Source organism: Microcaecilia unicolor, chromosome 8 (genome assembly GCF_901765095.1).
Source record: "Microcaecilia unicolor chromosome 8, aMicUni1.1, whole genome shotgun sequence".
NCBI lineage: Eukaryota > Metazoa > Chordata > Amphibia > Gymnophiona > Siphonopidae > Microcaecilia > Microcaecilia unicolor.
In genome coordinates, this window is record NC_044038.1 from 227,468,933 (window position 1) to 227,484,876 (window position 15,944).

The window sequence follows — 15,944 nt, forward strand, 5'->3', positions numbered from 1 at the left end:
AAAGACCTTGTTTAGAAAAACACCATTGTGAGAGGACTTTTTTGGATCCACTGTTTGTTGGTTTCAGTTAAATGGTTTTGCATATCGGGGGGGGGGGGGGGGGGGATAGAAACTTGCATCTATGACATGTGTGTAAAGTTATGTACAAACAAAGCAGATCAATCAGTGATATGGTTCAAAACTTTATTTTCAGAGATTCGCCCACGCAAAATCCAACGTGGAGACAAACTGATTGATCTGCTTTGTTTGTCTCCACGTTGGATTTTGCGGATCGCTTGCCATCTTGTTTCTTAAAGTTATGTACATACACCATGTAAATTTACCTGGACTGAATGGAAAGTGTTCCTGGGGACAGGCCTGGGAAGGGGTTTGCATTTATGCACATCTTTTCAAAATACACGCAAATGCATTTATAACCAGACAATTTGTCATACCAAAATGCAGTTGTAAATGTTTTTTTTTTTTTTAATTTTATTTGCAGAAATTCTCTAGGGTATTTTCAGATTGGAAGTATACACAGCCTGTCTATGCATTCAGTTATAAAATTACCTCTCAGACAACCTTAAGTACGTAAGTACATAAGTAATGCCACACTGGGAAAAGACCAAGGGTCCATTGAGCCCAGCATCCTATCCATCACAGTGGCCAATCCAGGCCAAGGGCACCTGGCAAGCTTCCCAAACGTACAAACATTCTATACATGTTATTCCTGGAATTGTGGATTTTTCCCAAGTCCATTTAGTAGCGGTTTATGGACTTGTCCTTTAGGAAACCGTCCAACCCCTTTTTAAACTCTGCTAAGCTAACCGCCTTCACCATTTTCTCCAGCAACGAATTCCAGAGTTTAATTATACGTTGGGTGAAGAAAAAATTTCTCCGATTTGTTTTAAGTTTACTACACTGTAGTTTCATCGCATGCCCCCTAGTCCTAGTATTTTTGGAAAGCGTGAACAGACGCTTCACATCCACCTGTTCCACTCCACTCATTATTTTATATACCTCGCATGCTCATTTTTAATTAATAGTCCTCTAACCCAATGTCATTGTTCACTATAAGTTTGGTTTTTTTTTACCCAGTAGAAATGATGCTGTACCTGGCAATGAAAATGCTTATTCTTGTTTGAGAATGCAAAACATTAGGCTAGGGCATTTCAAACCCCCCCTGGTTGACATTACACTCTGCCATGTTTTCAGGAGAGCCAAAACAAAATAGGCATGAGCTTAATTTGCAACCCAGACAGTACAAATATATGTCATGCATATTTGTTACAGATATGCTGAAAACTCAGCGGAGCATGGATGGGTTTGGAGAGCCCTGTATTACCCTGGTTATCTTGTTAGCCTAGAATAACTCTCAATGTTTCTCAAGCTAACTTGCTTTTATGAGCATTTCCGAGTTCCTCTGTGTGACTATTTCTGCTTTAAACTGCAGTGCTGGTTATTTGCTTGGGGATGTGCATACTCAGAGAAAGACTGAAGCTTCCTTTGTCAGTGAGCTTCCAGCTACTGGCATGTAGCTAGGAGGAAGGGTGAGGCATGAGAGATGCATCTTAAGATAACATTTCTTTCACATACTGCAATTGCAAGTGGGTAAGCTTCTGTTTAATTGCTCTTTTCCTAGATATTAAGCTAAGTGATAGCCCCATAATTACGCATGAATTACGGGTTCCATTAGATCCTAGTTATGCTCAATAAAGCAAGCCATAACTCCGCACAGTGTGCAAAGTTTCTGATGTTCACATGCCAAGAAGTATTACTATTCTTTGGGAATTAGAACACATTGGTGAAACTATTTATTCATTCAATCAATCAGTCAATCAATCAATCATAAAAGATCTACAGCCACTATTTCAGGAGGATGAACTACTGAAGGAGATATTCCCATCGCCACCAGTGCTGGCCTTCCGACAGCCACTCAACTTAAAACACAAACTAGTGAAAAAAAGTGAGCTCCCGATAGAAACTCAAACAAAAAAAAGAGATTGGCACACATCCTTGCAATATATCTAGCTGCAAACTGTGCCAACACATTTCACAGGATCCCACAGTCATTCACTAAAGGAAAAACATTCAACATAAAGGAATCCTTCACATGCTTATCTTCAAATGTGGTATATATCATTCGATGCAAAAAGTGTGAAGAAGGGTGCTATATTGGAGAAACAAGCCAGATGCTAAAGATGAGATTTAATCTACATAGACATCATATGAAACATGCCAATGCCAACCAGGATGTCACGTCACCTCTGTGGGACAGCACTTTACAAAACCAGAAGGCTGCATCAACAATTTTATGGTGAGAATACTAAAAGGAAACTTTAAGACAATCCAGGAATGTAAGACCTTTGAAGTCAACATGATTAAATATTTTGACACCCACCAGACAGGACTTAACAAAGATCTGGGCTTTCTATCCCATTATGAACCATAAAATTCTACTGCTTTGTCACCCTCTGATCACCATGCATATCTCCCTGTCCCCCATCCACCCAGCTCCCCCTGTTTCTCACCTAACTCACCCCACCCTCTTCCTGTGAGACTGTCATTGAAATGCCTTTGTGTTTCACTTACATATATATATATATATATATATATATATATATATATATATATATATATATATATATATATATAAAAGGCACCACCAACGTTCTAAATGAAGCCTCCAGCCGGAAGTGTGAAGGGGGAGAGATATCCGTTTTCTCCATGAGTGTCTGCCCCGCCCTCGCTCTCTCTGTAACACAAACAGTGAAGGAAAACACAGCAAAGCACGAAATCAAATCGCTCTCTCTGTAACAGTGAAGGACTCAGAGGGAGGAGGGGAGAGAGGGCAGAAGCCCTCACTATCTCTGTAACACAAACACAGCACAGCAAGAAACTTAACACTGGAGGACTCGACTCCCAGGGGGGAGGGGACAGACAGCACAGGGGAAGGGAGAGAGGGCAGAGGGCAGGGACACACACACAGTCCCACATGCACACAGAAAAAAACCTTGCTAGCCCCTGTTTCATTTGCATCAGAAACGGGGCTTTTTTACTGATATATACAGTATATATATATATATATATATATATATATATATATATATATATTTTTTAACCAACATTTGCTTATTTCTGATCTGATGCAGAAGGGTTACCTTCGAAAGCTAATCAAGAAATGTATAAAGTTAGTCCAATAAAAAAGGTATCTTCTTATTTTATTTTCTATGTTTTGTTTTATTTCTATTTATTATCTTTCATTCACCAGCAAATTCTATATATAGTGACTAAAGTTATGAGCGCAATTCTGGCCTTTGTCAATTAGAAGTGAGTTATCTCTGAAATCCTTTAAGATTAAAATGATGACTTAACAAAAGCTTCCAGAAAGCTTTTGATGGAACCTGATGCTTTGAGTATTGTATAGTTTATGTTTGATTGTTTTTATTTTCTTATTTTGGACTTTGGAGCAAATTATAATGCCTAAATTAGGTGCGTATCACCTTATAAATTTTAGGAACGCTCCCATTCCACCCCTGTTCCACCCCATTCCGCCCATGACCCTCCCATTTCTGTGCCCCCTTTTTGAACTTGCACGTAAAATTTAGGTATAGATCTCATGGCTAAATTTATACCTGTATATTTCAATTAAATCTAATTAATGCCAATAATTGCTTGTTAACAAGCCAATTATTGGCATTAATTAGTTCGTTATTCAATTAAATTGCGTGTACAAATTGAGTGCATGCGCATAATTTTTAGTGACTTTTAAAGATTTTGGGGGCAAAAATGTAAGCCCCATGAAAGTCGAACTGTTTGTTCCAACTGCATCTTTCCCTTTTACATTGTTCCCCTGCTTCCTCCTCCCCTGGAAGCAGACACATTCATAGATATGTCATAGACATGGAAAAATGGAAAGGCGTTAATTAATGTGGCACAATCTCCCAAGGAGAAGAACAGGGGTCCAAGATAAATGTGTGCAAGAAATTTACAAAAGTCACCATTAACTATCTGAAAGTGAAATTGTTGAGCATTAAGGGTGAGTAGTGTCATGTGTTGTAGACATCTGCAGTTCAGAGTGTTATGAATGAATGATTTCAACCTCCTTAGCCAGCTTCACTTCAACAGTCTGTCTCACATATATTGCATCTATTAAACACAGACCAAGTCTACTATGAGGTGTATTTTCAAAGCACTTAGACTTACAAAGTTACATGGAGGGGCATTTTTCGATATGATGTCTAAATCCAACTTTGGACGTTTTGATGAAAAAGTCCAAAATTCAAGTAGTGAATATGACCATTTTCAAACCATTTCCTCCTAGATATTGTTATGCTTAGTATATCTATCTTTTTGGAGCATTTTCCCCCCCTCCCCCCCAAAAAAGACCAAATGAAAAACGCACAAAATCAAGCCATTGGGACGTTGGAGGAGCCAACATTTCTAGTAGACTGGCCACACAGGCATTGCAGCATAGCAGTGGGGCACCCTAGGGAGCACTGCAGTGGACTTAACATAAAAGGTCCCAGGTACCCATCTCACCATTACTTGCTTAAATTGTAAGGTGAGCCCTTCAAAATCCATGAAACACCTACTGGACCCAACTGTACACCACTACAATAGCCCTTATGGCTGCAGATGTCAGCCATATGTGGGTACAGTAGGTTTTGAAGGGTTTTTGGGAGGCTGACACTTTCCACCACAAGTGTAAGAGTTAGAGCGGATTATGGGCCTGGGTCTCTTTCTCTACAGTGTACTGCACTGACCACTAGGCTATTCCAGGAACCTGCTTGCTGCTCTAATAGGACTTGGCCATAACATCTGAAGCTGTCATAGAGGCTGGTATCATTGTTGCCAGGTGGGTGGTAAAACCGCCCAATTGGGAGGGTTTTCGCCAGCGGCGGGGGGAAAATTTCACCGGCCGCGGGATGCGGTTTTTTGGGCGGTTTTCCCGTCGCCGCTGTGCGAGTTCGGCGGTTTTTTCCGGGGCTTCTATTGGTCCAAATTGGATGACGTAGGGGGCGGGGTTCGGTGACGCGGGGGACGGGGATTGGCTACGGGCGGTTTTTGGGCGGGTTTTTGGCTTGTTTGGGGCTGGGAAAATTTTTCCCAGCTGGCAACCCTGGCTGGTATGTACTGTTTCATTTACTTCTTTGCGAGGGTGGTGGGAGGGGGGTCAGAGACCACTGAAGTACGTAAGGAGGTGTCATTCCTTTTTTCTTGCAGTGGTCATTTGCTCATTTAAGGTATTTTTTTTGTGGTTTATCTCTCTATATAGATAGAGTGTTAGTCCACTCTTAAAGGTTATCAATAGAAATCAAACAAAATAAAACATGGAAAAGAAAATAAGATGATACCTTTTTTATTGGACATAACTTAATACATTTCTTGATTAGCTTTCGAAGGTTGCCCTTCTTCCGATCTGAGGAAGAAGGGCAACCTTCGAAAGCTAATCAAGAAATGTATTAAGTTATGTCCAATAAAAAAGGTATCTCTCTATATAAAAGGCAACCCCAACGTTCTAATGAAGCCTCCACGGAAGTTGAGGCGCCCGAGATATCCAGCATGCCCCTGAGTGTCTGCACCGCCCTCACGTCAAAACGTGATGATGTCGAGGGCGGAGCAATGACACTCGAGGGCGGAAATGGCACAGGCATGGAGGCGCAGCAAAAAAAACAAAACCCTCCCCACACAGAGCGAACCACGAACAACATCCAACAGTCACACAGAGGCAGGCAAGCAGCTCGGAGGGACGGAGGGAGGGGGTCCCTACCATTATAGAACCTTGCTACCGCCCGTTTCATTGCGCTGAGAAATGGGCCTTTTTTCCTAGTTTATTAATAAAACAGGTCTAGACCAAAACGTCCAATTTATAACCCTGGATGTTTTTGTTTTGTTCCATTATGGCAGAAAAACGTCCAAGTGTTAGGAGCGCCCTTAACACGCCCCTGACACACCTCCTTGTGATTTGAAGGCACTTCTAAAAGGCTTCATAGAAAAACATCTAAAAGTTGGTTTGAAAATACCAATTTGGATGATTTTGTGAGAAAAACGTCCAAATGCAGATTTATGTCACTTTTCGGATGTTTTTCTCTTGAAAATGAGCCCCTTAGTAACCTATGGAACTTAGTAATTCTAAGTGCTTTGAAAATATGCCTCATGCCACTGAAGTCTCCCTACTTCTGGCCCTCCCAAACCCCCTTATTGAGAGCTGAACTGAAAGGGTATGGAATGAACTGCATCAAAGGAAACAATTTCTGGAGTGGGCAGGGCCGCCGAGAGACTGGGCCAGGCCCGGGACAAGGCCGCCCCCGGGCCCCCCCCCCCTCCACCGGGCCCTATCTCCACCCCCGGGCCCTCTGCACTGACCTTAGGCGCCTCACCTTCGAAAGCGCAGCAAGCAGCGGCAGACCACCCCTTCCTTCCGTGTCCCGCCCTCGCGGAAGTTACATCAGGCGAGGGTGGGACACGGAAGGAAGGAGTGGTCTGCCGCTGCTTGCTGCGCTTTTCGAAGGTGAGGCGCTTAAGTTCAATGCCAGGGAGCGACGGAGAGCAGGAGGGCCGGACTGCGGCAGCGGCACCAGGCCCCCCCCCCCCGGGAGGCCTGGAATTTTGTCCCCCCCTGTCCCCTCCTCTCGGCGGCCCTGGGAGTGGGTAGTAGACCAGTCAAAGGAAGATGCCTGATTCGTGAGGCAGGGAACCCCCGAAGAAGGTGCTAAATGTTTCTACTGAGCCTTTGGACTATTACTACTACTACTACTACTTAGCATTTCTATAGCGCTGCCAGGGTTACGCAGCGCTGTACAAGTTTAAACATGGGGAAGGACAGTCCCTGCTCAAGAGAGCTTACAATCTAAAGGTAACAAACTATGTAGTAAGTGTAGGTATCATGAATGGGGAAGGTGGTTAGGCGCCAAAAGCAAGGGAGAAGAGATGGGCTTTGAGTAAGGACTTGAAAATGGTCAGGGAGGGCGCATGGCGTATGGGCTCGGGAAGTCTGTTCCAGGCATAAGGTGATGCGAGGCAGAAGGGGCGGAGTCTGGAGTTAGCGGTGGTGGAGAAGGGTACAGATAGGAGTGATTTGTCCTGAGAGCGGAGGTTACAGATGGGAACATAAGGGGAGAGGAGGGTAGAGAGGTAATGGGGGGCTGCAGATTGAGTGCACTTGAAGGTCAATAGGAGAAGCTTGAACTGTATACGGTAGAGGATCAGGAGCCTTACCATGGCGCAGATCACCCTGCTCACGTACACAGGATCGTTCCGCCGTGCCATGTCCTTGAACGCATCCTGCCTGAAATTTAAACTCTTGTCCAGTAGTTTTAGACAGACATCCAGAATGTCTTCTTCGAGCTAGAGAAATGAGAGAACAAAATCCCCTTCTTAAAAATGTCCATGTGATATTCTGGATTATTCTTATGTCTGAAGACAAACCAGTGAAACATTTATCTCCAGGACCAGATCACATTACATTTAGGTAATTGGAGGAATGCAAAGGAAATATTCATATCACAATTATATCATAACTACTACTACTACTTAACATTTCTAGAGCGCTACTAAGGTTACGCAGCGCTGTACAAATTAGTAATTAAGGACGGTCCCTGCTCAGAAGAGCTTAAAATCTAAGAACGAAATGTCAAGTTGGGGTAGTCTAGATTTCCTGAGTAGAAGTGTTGTGATTAGGTGCCGAAAGCGACATTGAAGAGGTGGCTTTCGGCACCTAATCACAACACTTCTACTCAGGAAATCTAGACTCATATGCTAGGTACTGGCAGTGTCTCCTATACTCCCACGGATATACTGAATAAAATAACTTCTAGCATGTACACAAAGGTTTTCTTTTATCTTCAATCTGTTTCTTCATTTGCCACTGGAGTGGAGGAAAAACCTAATGGTTAGAGCAGTGGATTGAGAACCAGGGAAGCCACTGTTCAAAGCCCACTGCCGGTCCTTGTGATTGAGCAAGTCCCTTTACCGTCCGGAGAGAAACTTAGGGGCCATCTTACAAAGCCTTGCTGAAATCTGGGCTTAGCGCATCTTAACGTGGAAATTTCACCAAGATGCTTTTTGGTTTCTTTTTTTGGAGTCGTTTTACTAAGCGACGGCAGGGTAGCATGTGGGAAATCAGCACAACCGCTGGGCACACCCAGACATCTGAGTTTGCCACGTGCCATTTCCCATACCAGAAAATACTTTTTTAAATTTCTAACACAGGGAGCAGGAAATTGACATGTCCAGCGGCAATCAGGCATCACCATGCACTGCCTAATTACCGCTGGGTTAGCGCGTGAGTCCTTACTGCCTAAATAGGAGATGGTAAGAGCTCAGGCAGTAAATAGCCACATGCCAATTTCTTTTATTAGCGCACGGTCATTAACAACCTCCATTTAGGTAGTTATCGGCCTCGGCACATGGTAATTCCATGCGCCTACACTACCGGAGGCCACTTACTACCGCCATTTAGTAAAAGGACCTCTTAATTTGCTGGTCATGCGCTAATCTTTCCATTAGTACATGCTACTGGCAAAAATATTAATGTGACAGCACTTACTGTCTCCTATTTTGGAGGCTTTAAGTGCTCTCGCGTTAAGTCTGCATTATTAAGGCAGTGCGTGCTAATGTGTACGCTTCCACGCCCATTCCTCACCCAAGCCATGTCCCCTCCAAAGAATATTTCTAACCCCCCCTCCACAAACTTAGAGCACGTTAACAGACAAATTACCACGAAATGCTTTAACACGTTTTGCAGTCAGCCTTGCTTCTCATGTTAAGCGTGCTCTAGTGATTAATGCGACTTTGGAAGAGGGTCCCTCAGATTGTGAGCTATCCAGGGACAGGGAAATACATGGAGGGGCATAATCGAACGGGGCGCCCAAGTTTTCTTGAGGACATCCTCGCAGGACGTCCCGGCGAAGGGGCGGTGAAACCCGTATTATCGAAACAAGATGGGCGGCCATCTTTCGTTTCGATAATACGGTCGGGGACACCCAAATCTCAACATTAGGTCAACCTTAGAGATGGTCGACCTTAGAGATGGTCATCCCCAGTTTTCGGTGATAATGGAAACCGAGGACGCCCATCTCAGAAATGACCAAATCCAAGCCATTTGGTCATGGGAGGAGCCAGCATTCGTAGTGCACTGGTCCCCCTCACATGCCAGGACACCAACTGGGCACCCTAGGTGGCACTGCAGTGGACTTCACAAGTTGTTCCCAGGTGCATAGCTCTCTTATCCAGTGGCATACCAAGGGGGGGGTGGGGGGTGCGGTCCGCCCCGGGTGCACGCCGCTGGAGGGGTGCCGTGCGCCTGTCTGCTACGTTCGTTCTGTGCTCCCTCTGCCCTGGAACAGGTTACTTCCTGTTCCAGGGCAGAGGGAGCATGGAAACGAACGAAGCGGACAGGCGCGCGGCACCCCCCCAGCGGCGTGCACCCGGGGGGGTTCTTTCACTGGGGAGGGTGTCATTTCGCTGTGGGGGTCGTGCTGCACCTGGGGTCGCTGCACCCGGGGGGCGGGGTGCATCGGCGATCCGCCCCGGGTGTCAGCCCCCTTAGGAATGCCACTGCTCTTACCTTGGGTGCTGAGCCCTCTATAACCCCCCCAAAACCCACTCCCCACAACTGTACAACACTACCATAGCCCTATATGTGGGTACAGTGGGTTTATGGTGGGTTTTGAAGGGCTCCCATTTACTACCACAAGTGTAACAGGTGGGGGGGGGGGGGGATGGGCCTGGGTCCGCCTGCCTGAAGTGCACTGCAGTACCCACTAAAACTGCTCCAGGGACCTGCATACTGCTGTCAGGGAGCTGGGTATGACATTTGAGTCTGGCATAGAAGCTGGCAAAAATATTTTTAAAGTTTTTTGTTTAGGGTGGGAGGGGGTTAGTGACCACTGGGGGAGTAAAGGGAGGTCATCCCCTCCGGTGGTCATCTGGTCAGTTCGGGCACCTTTTTGAGGCTTGGTTGCAAGAAAAAAATGGACCAAGTAAAGTTGGCCAAGTGCTCTCAGGGACGCCCTTCTTTTTTTCCATTATCGGCCGAGTACGCCCATCTGTTAAGCACGCCCCAGTCCCGCCTTCACTATGCTTCCGACACGCCCCCCGGGAACTTTGGTCATCCCCGCGACGGAAAGCAGTTGAGCGAGCCCAAAATTGGCTTTCGATTATGCCGATTTGGGCGACCCTGGGAGAAGGACACCCATCTCCCGATTTGTGTCGAAAGATGGGTGCCCTCTTTCTAAAATGAGCCCACTAGTGTACCTGAATGTAAGTTGTCTTGAGCTATTACTGAAAAAGTGCGAGCAAAATTCAAATCCCTTAGAATCATTTTTTTTTTGAGAGAAGTGCAAGCTTTACCTGACCAAAGTTCCAGGGAGATGGGTGGATCCAGTTCTCATTGCCCTGGTAGATGAGGCCATATTCATTCAAGACATATTCATCCCTCTCTTTGTCATCGGCCAGGTAGACGTCATCCTCTAGCAAGTATGGGCAAGGGCGGTGCCAGGTGGGAAGCAATGTGAGAGTGCTGTTAGACTGCAGCCTTCATTCCCTGTGCCCCACCCTGATGGTATGAGATACTGCATGGAAGCCATACCTCATCTGCTTTTGACATTATAATGCTAGGGCTTTATTTTTGCTTTATCATTACTAACAAAACTTTGTGACTCAGAAAACAGAGGCAGCCAGTGAGCAAAAGGACACCACCACCTCTTATCGACTGAGCTTTGTAATTGGCTATTTTGTTTTGTCTGTTTTTTTTTAAATATATAAGATGTCTAAATTTTTATTGCCTGCTTCTGACTGATTTGCAACTGAATTCTATACTTTTATTCAGTTTCTTATGACAGAAGAACGATTTGATTCTGCACAGAAAAATTACTTTATACATTATCCCCATCTTGAGTAGAGAGGTGTGGTAGCCGTGTTAGCCCACTTTTAAAGGTAATAGATAGAAATAAAACAAAATAAAACATGAAAAAGAAAATAAGATGATACCTTTTTTATTGGACATAACTTGATTTTCCGATCTGATGAAGAAGGGCAACCTTCGAAAGCTAATCAAGAAAGGTATCATCGTATTTTCTTTTCCATGTTTTATTTCTATTTATTACATTATCCCCCAAATTCTATAAATGGTGCCAAGTTGCACGCACAACTTAATTAATTAACAAGCCAATCAGTGTTGATAACTGGTACTTAACAACCAATTAGCGGCACTAATTGTCTTTAATTAGAATACATGCATACAACTTTCTAGGCATATTCTATAACGTGGCATGCATGAATTCTAATGCACACAGTCAAAAAGGGGGTGTGGCCATGGGTATGGAATGGGCGGGTCGCGGGCATTTCAAAAAACTATGCACGCTATTGTAGAATACACCTGATCTGCACCTAAGTTAGGCAAGATGCATGCGTCAATCTAAATTGTTGCCAATTTAATGCCAATAATTGATTGTTAGCATCAATCATTGGTGCTAATTGGCTCATGTCTCAATTAAATTGCACGCACAAATTGGCCGTGTGCCCAAATTTGCACACACAATTTTGAGTGCCATATACAGAATTTGGGGGTACTTGTATATGTACAGTAAATGTTAGTATTCTACACATTTACATATGCAGGAGACGGACCCGAGGGGGTGTACACAGGGGGCGGAGCCTGGGTGAAACTCATACGTATGCACATAACTTATAAAACACTGTAAGTTACATGTGAATCAGAGGCTTTTTAGGAGTGGAGGAGTGGCCTAATGGTTAGCGCAGTGGGCTTTGATCCTGGCAAACGGGGTTTGATTCCCACTGCAATTCCTTATGACCTTGGGCAAGTCACTTAACCCTCCATCACTCCAGGTACAAAAACTTAGATTATATGAGCCCACTAGCCAGGGGTGGCCCAAGGCAAGATGCTGCCTGAGGCAGGGCCGAGATGTCGCCCACCCCATTCTGGACTTTACCTTCTTTTCTTCATGTTCCAAAAACCGTCGGCAGCAGGTGCGATTCCCATACACTGCCCTGCCGCCGGCCTCTTCTGTACTGTGGCCGCCTCTGAGGAAACAGGAAGTAACATCAGAGAGGCGGCCACAGTACAGAGAAGAGGCGGGTGCTGGCGGCAGGGCAGCATATGGGAATCAGGCCTGCCGCCACCGGTTTTTGGAACATGAAGGAAAGAAAGTAAACTCCGGAACAGGGAGCAGGAAGGAAGGGGGAGCTGCGACTCCTGAAAGAATGCTACCAAAGGCCCCCTGCCTCAGCTGGCCTAAAGGTCAGGCCGCCCTGCCACTAGCTGTGTACATCCACTAACACGCAGAAATGATTATTAGTAGTATTTAGGTGCAAATATGTGCACCAATTTTAGGGCTGGCATAAGGACTCATACCTAACGTTTACGTGTTTATTTCAGTGGTTGGGCACCTAGGTTCCTTTATAGAATTGGCTCCAACAGGCACCCTGGTATAGATATGCCCTCAAAATGTTGCACCATAAAATAGCCTACCTGAAAAAATTCCTGCACTAGGATACACAGGCACTGACACAGGTGTTTTAAAGAGGAGAAGTGTAACACAGAAACAGAGAAACACCCAATCTGCCTATCCATAGCAGTCACTAAACTACAATCCTTTCCTCTCTCGGTTTAACCGTAGAAATATGTGGAGGGGCATTTTTGATAAAATGTCTGACCATAAAATAGCCTACCTGAAAATTCCTGCACTAGGATACACAGGCACTGACACAGGCATTTTAAAGAGGAGAAGCGTAACACAGAAACAGAGAAACACCCAATCTGCCTATCCATACCAGTCACTAAACTACAACCCTTTCCTCTCTCGATTTAACTGTATAAATATGTGGAGGGGCATTTTTGATAAAATGTCTGACCATAAAATAGCCTACCTGAAAATTCCTGCACTAGGATACACAGGCACTGACACAGGCATTTTAAAGAGGAGAAGCGTAACACAGAAACAGAGAAACACCCAATCTGCCTATCCATACCAGTCACTAAACTACAACCCTTTCCTCTCTCGATTTAACTGTATAAATATGTGGAGGGGCATTTTTGATAAAATGTCTGACCATAAAATAGCCTACCTGAAAATTCCTGCACTAGGATACACAGGCACTGACACAGGCATTTTAAAGAGGAGAAGCGTAACACAGAAACAGAGAAACACCCAATCTGCCTATCCATACCAGTCACTAAACTACAACCCTTTCCTCTCTCGGTTTAACCGTAGAAATATGTGGAGGGGCATTTTTGATAAAACGTCTGACCAGTTTTTGGACATTTTGCTAAAAACGTCCAAAAATCACGTGGCGAACATAGCTGTTTTTCAACCTGAAAATAAAATCACCTTTTTCCTAGACGTTTTGCTCTCAGTATGTTTTTCTTTTGCGACCATTTTGGAAAAATAAAACATCCCAGAGAAAAATGCCCCAAAACCAGCCGATGGGACGACTGGGGCCATCATTTTTAGTAGACTGGCTACACAGACATCCCAGCAAAGTAGTGGGGCACTGCAGTGGACTTCACATAAAAGGTCTCAGATACACATCTCACTATTACCCTTTATAGTGTACAGTGAGCCTGGTAGTAGTAGAAAAATACCTACTATACCCAACTGTGCAAACTTGCAGACAGGGGTAACATAGTAACATAGTAGATGACGGCGGAAAAAGACCTGCACGGTCCATCCAGTCTGCCCAACAAGATAACTCATATGTGCTACTTTTTGTGTATACCCTACCTTGATTTGTACCTGTGCTCTTCAGGGCACAGACCGTATAAGTCTGCCCAGCACTATCCCCGCCTCCCAACCACCAGCCCCACCTCCCGATCTTGACTAAGCTCCTGAGGATCCATTCCTTCTGCACAAAACATATCTCAGCTGGTGGGAAAACGCTTCTTTCCACTACTACTACTACTACTACTACTTAACATTTCTAGAGCGCTACTAGGGTTACGCAGCGCTGTACAGGTTAACAAAGAAGGACAGTCCCTGCTCTAAGGAGCTTAGAATCTAAAGGACAAAATGTCAAGTTGGGGCAGTCTAGATTTCCTGAATAGAGGTATAGTGGTTAGGTGCCGAAGGCGACATTGAAGAGGTGGGCTTTGAGCAAGGATTTGAAGATGGGCAGGGAGGGGGCCCGGCGTATGGGCTCAGGGAGTTTGTTCCAAGCATGGGGTGAGGCGAGGCAGAAAGGGCGGAGCCTTGAGTTGGCGGTAATGGAGAAGGGTACTGAAAGGAGGGATTTGTCTTGAGAGCGAAGGTTACGGGTAGGAACGTAAGGGGAGATGAAGGTAGAGAGGTAAGGAGGGGCTGCAGATCGAGTGCATTTGTAGGTTAGTAGGAGAAGCTTGAACTGTATGCGGTATCTGATTGGGGGCAAGCAGGCAGGTCACCTTGGCAGTCTGCAGCAGGTATGCGCTGAAAACTGAACATACGCAGGTGCCGGTATCATGAAGAGTAGCGTTTTCGTTACCATCTGGAGGAAGTTTTCAGCTGGCCGAGCTTGGGATCCCATAGCTACTACTAAACGAGTGCTACTGTTGGGTGGGCCTGAGCCCTCTTTCTTCTATGTTTGTGCAGCGTTGCGTACGCCTTGTAGCGCTATAGAAATGCTAAATAGTAGTAGTAGTAGTAGCCCTAAGTGGGCGGGCCCCAGCCCACCCAGGCCCACCTGTGGCTATGCCACTGCTTGCAGGTCTCACCTATATGTAGGTGTTATTGGTATTTAGTGTATTTGGGGGAGCTCACATGTTCCAGCACGTGTATCAGTTAGGGTGAGATATGGGCCTGGGTCTCCCTCTCTACAGTCCACTGCACTGACCGATAGGCTACTCCTGGGACCTGCTTGCTGCTCTATTAAAAATCACCATCATACCTGAAGCTGTCATGGAGCCTGGTATGTGCTGTCATATCTAAGGGGGCCGGGAGGGGGTCAGTGACCACTGGGGGAGAAAGAGGGTGTTATGTGTTAATCCCTCCAGTGACCATTTGGTCATATAGGACAGTGTTTTCCCAAGTCCAGTCCTGGAGTACCGCTTGCCAGTCAGGTTTCAGGATATCCCCAATGAATATGCATGAAAGAGATTTGCATATAAGGGAGGCAGTGTATGCAAATCAAGTTCATGCATATTCATTGTAGATATCCTGAAAACCTGACTGGCAAGCGGTACTCCAGGACTGGACTTGGGAAAGACAGATATAGGACACTTTTTGGTCACTTAGTCGTGATTGAAACAGGTCTAGCCAAAATGTCTTAATTTTGGCTGTAGATGTTTTCATTTTGTTCCATTATTGCCGAAAAAGTCTATTTTTTGATGGTGCCGAGGTCCCACCCAAAACTTACTCCCAAAAGGCCCCCTTGAAATTTGGACGAACTGTGGAGCAAAACGTCTAAAACGGGGTGTCAAAAATTACAAGTTGGACGTTTTTGAAAGAAAAAAGTCCATCTGCCACTTTATGATCTTTTTGGACCTTTTTTTGTGTTGAAAATGAGCCCCAAAATCTACTATATTTTGTACCATAATTAGGGTTACCACATGGCTCCAGAAAAAGGAGTTACCAAAAACAGCGAAGATGACACACAAAAATGAACTAACAAAAACCTCAATACCAAAAAATAAGAAATAAAAAATGAAAAAAATGAAAAAAGTAAAAAACAAAAAACAAAACAAGACGAAACAAAAAAAATTAAAACTCAAAATTGTATTGAAAGGTGATATGACTCGACACAGCTGTGTTTCGGCCCAACTGGCCTGCGTCAGGAGTCTTTACACCATATGTATATTCTCTTGTCATATGCAACTTTTTATGAAGAAAGTTCTATCAAACGGAACCTTGTTAGAAAAGCAGGACCTATGCTAAAAGACTGTATGAACAGTCCTTCAATGGTCTTTACACCATGTGTGTTTATTCTTGTCATATGAAATTCTGCCAAATGAAACCTTATTAAAAAGG

At 44.7% G+C, this 15,944-nt stretch overlaps 1 protein-coding gene across 2 annotated transcripts in view; it reads right to left on the bottom strand.

Moving 5' to 3' along the window:
* The window catches only part of LOC115475593 (protein-glutamine gamma-glutamyltransferase 5-like), a 170,186-nt gene that overhangs the window by 137,325 nt on the left and 16,917 nt on the right, over positions 1–15,944 (bottom strand). For both annotated transcript variants that reach the window (XM_030211445.1, XM_030211444.1), the window contains exons 4-5: positions 10,336–10,454; positions 7,201–7,329 (exon numbers count right to left, since the gene is read on the bottom strand). In XM_030211445.1, coding sequence (XP_030067305.1) covers positions 7,201–7,329; positions 10,336–10,454 — 248 coding nt within the window. The remainder of the gene's footprint in view (positions 1–7,200; positions 7,330–10,335; positions 10,455–15,944) is intronic.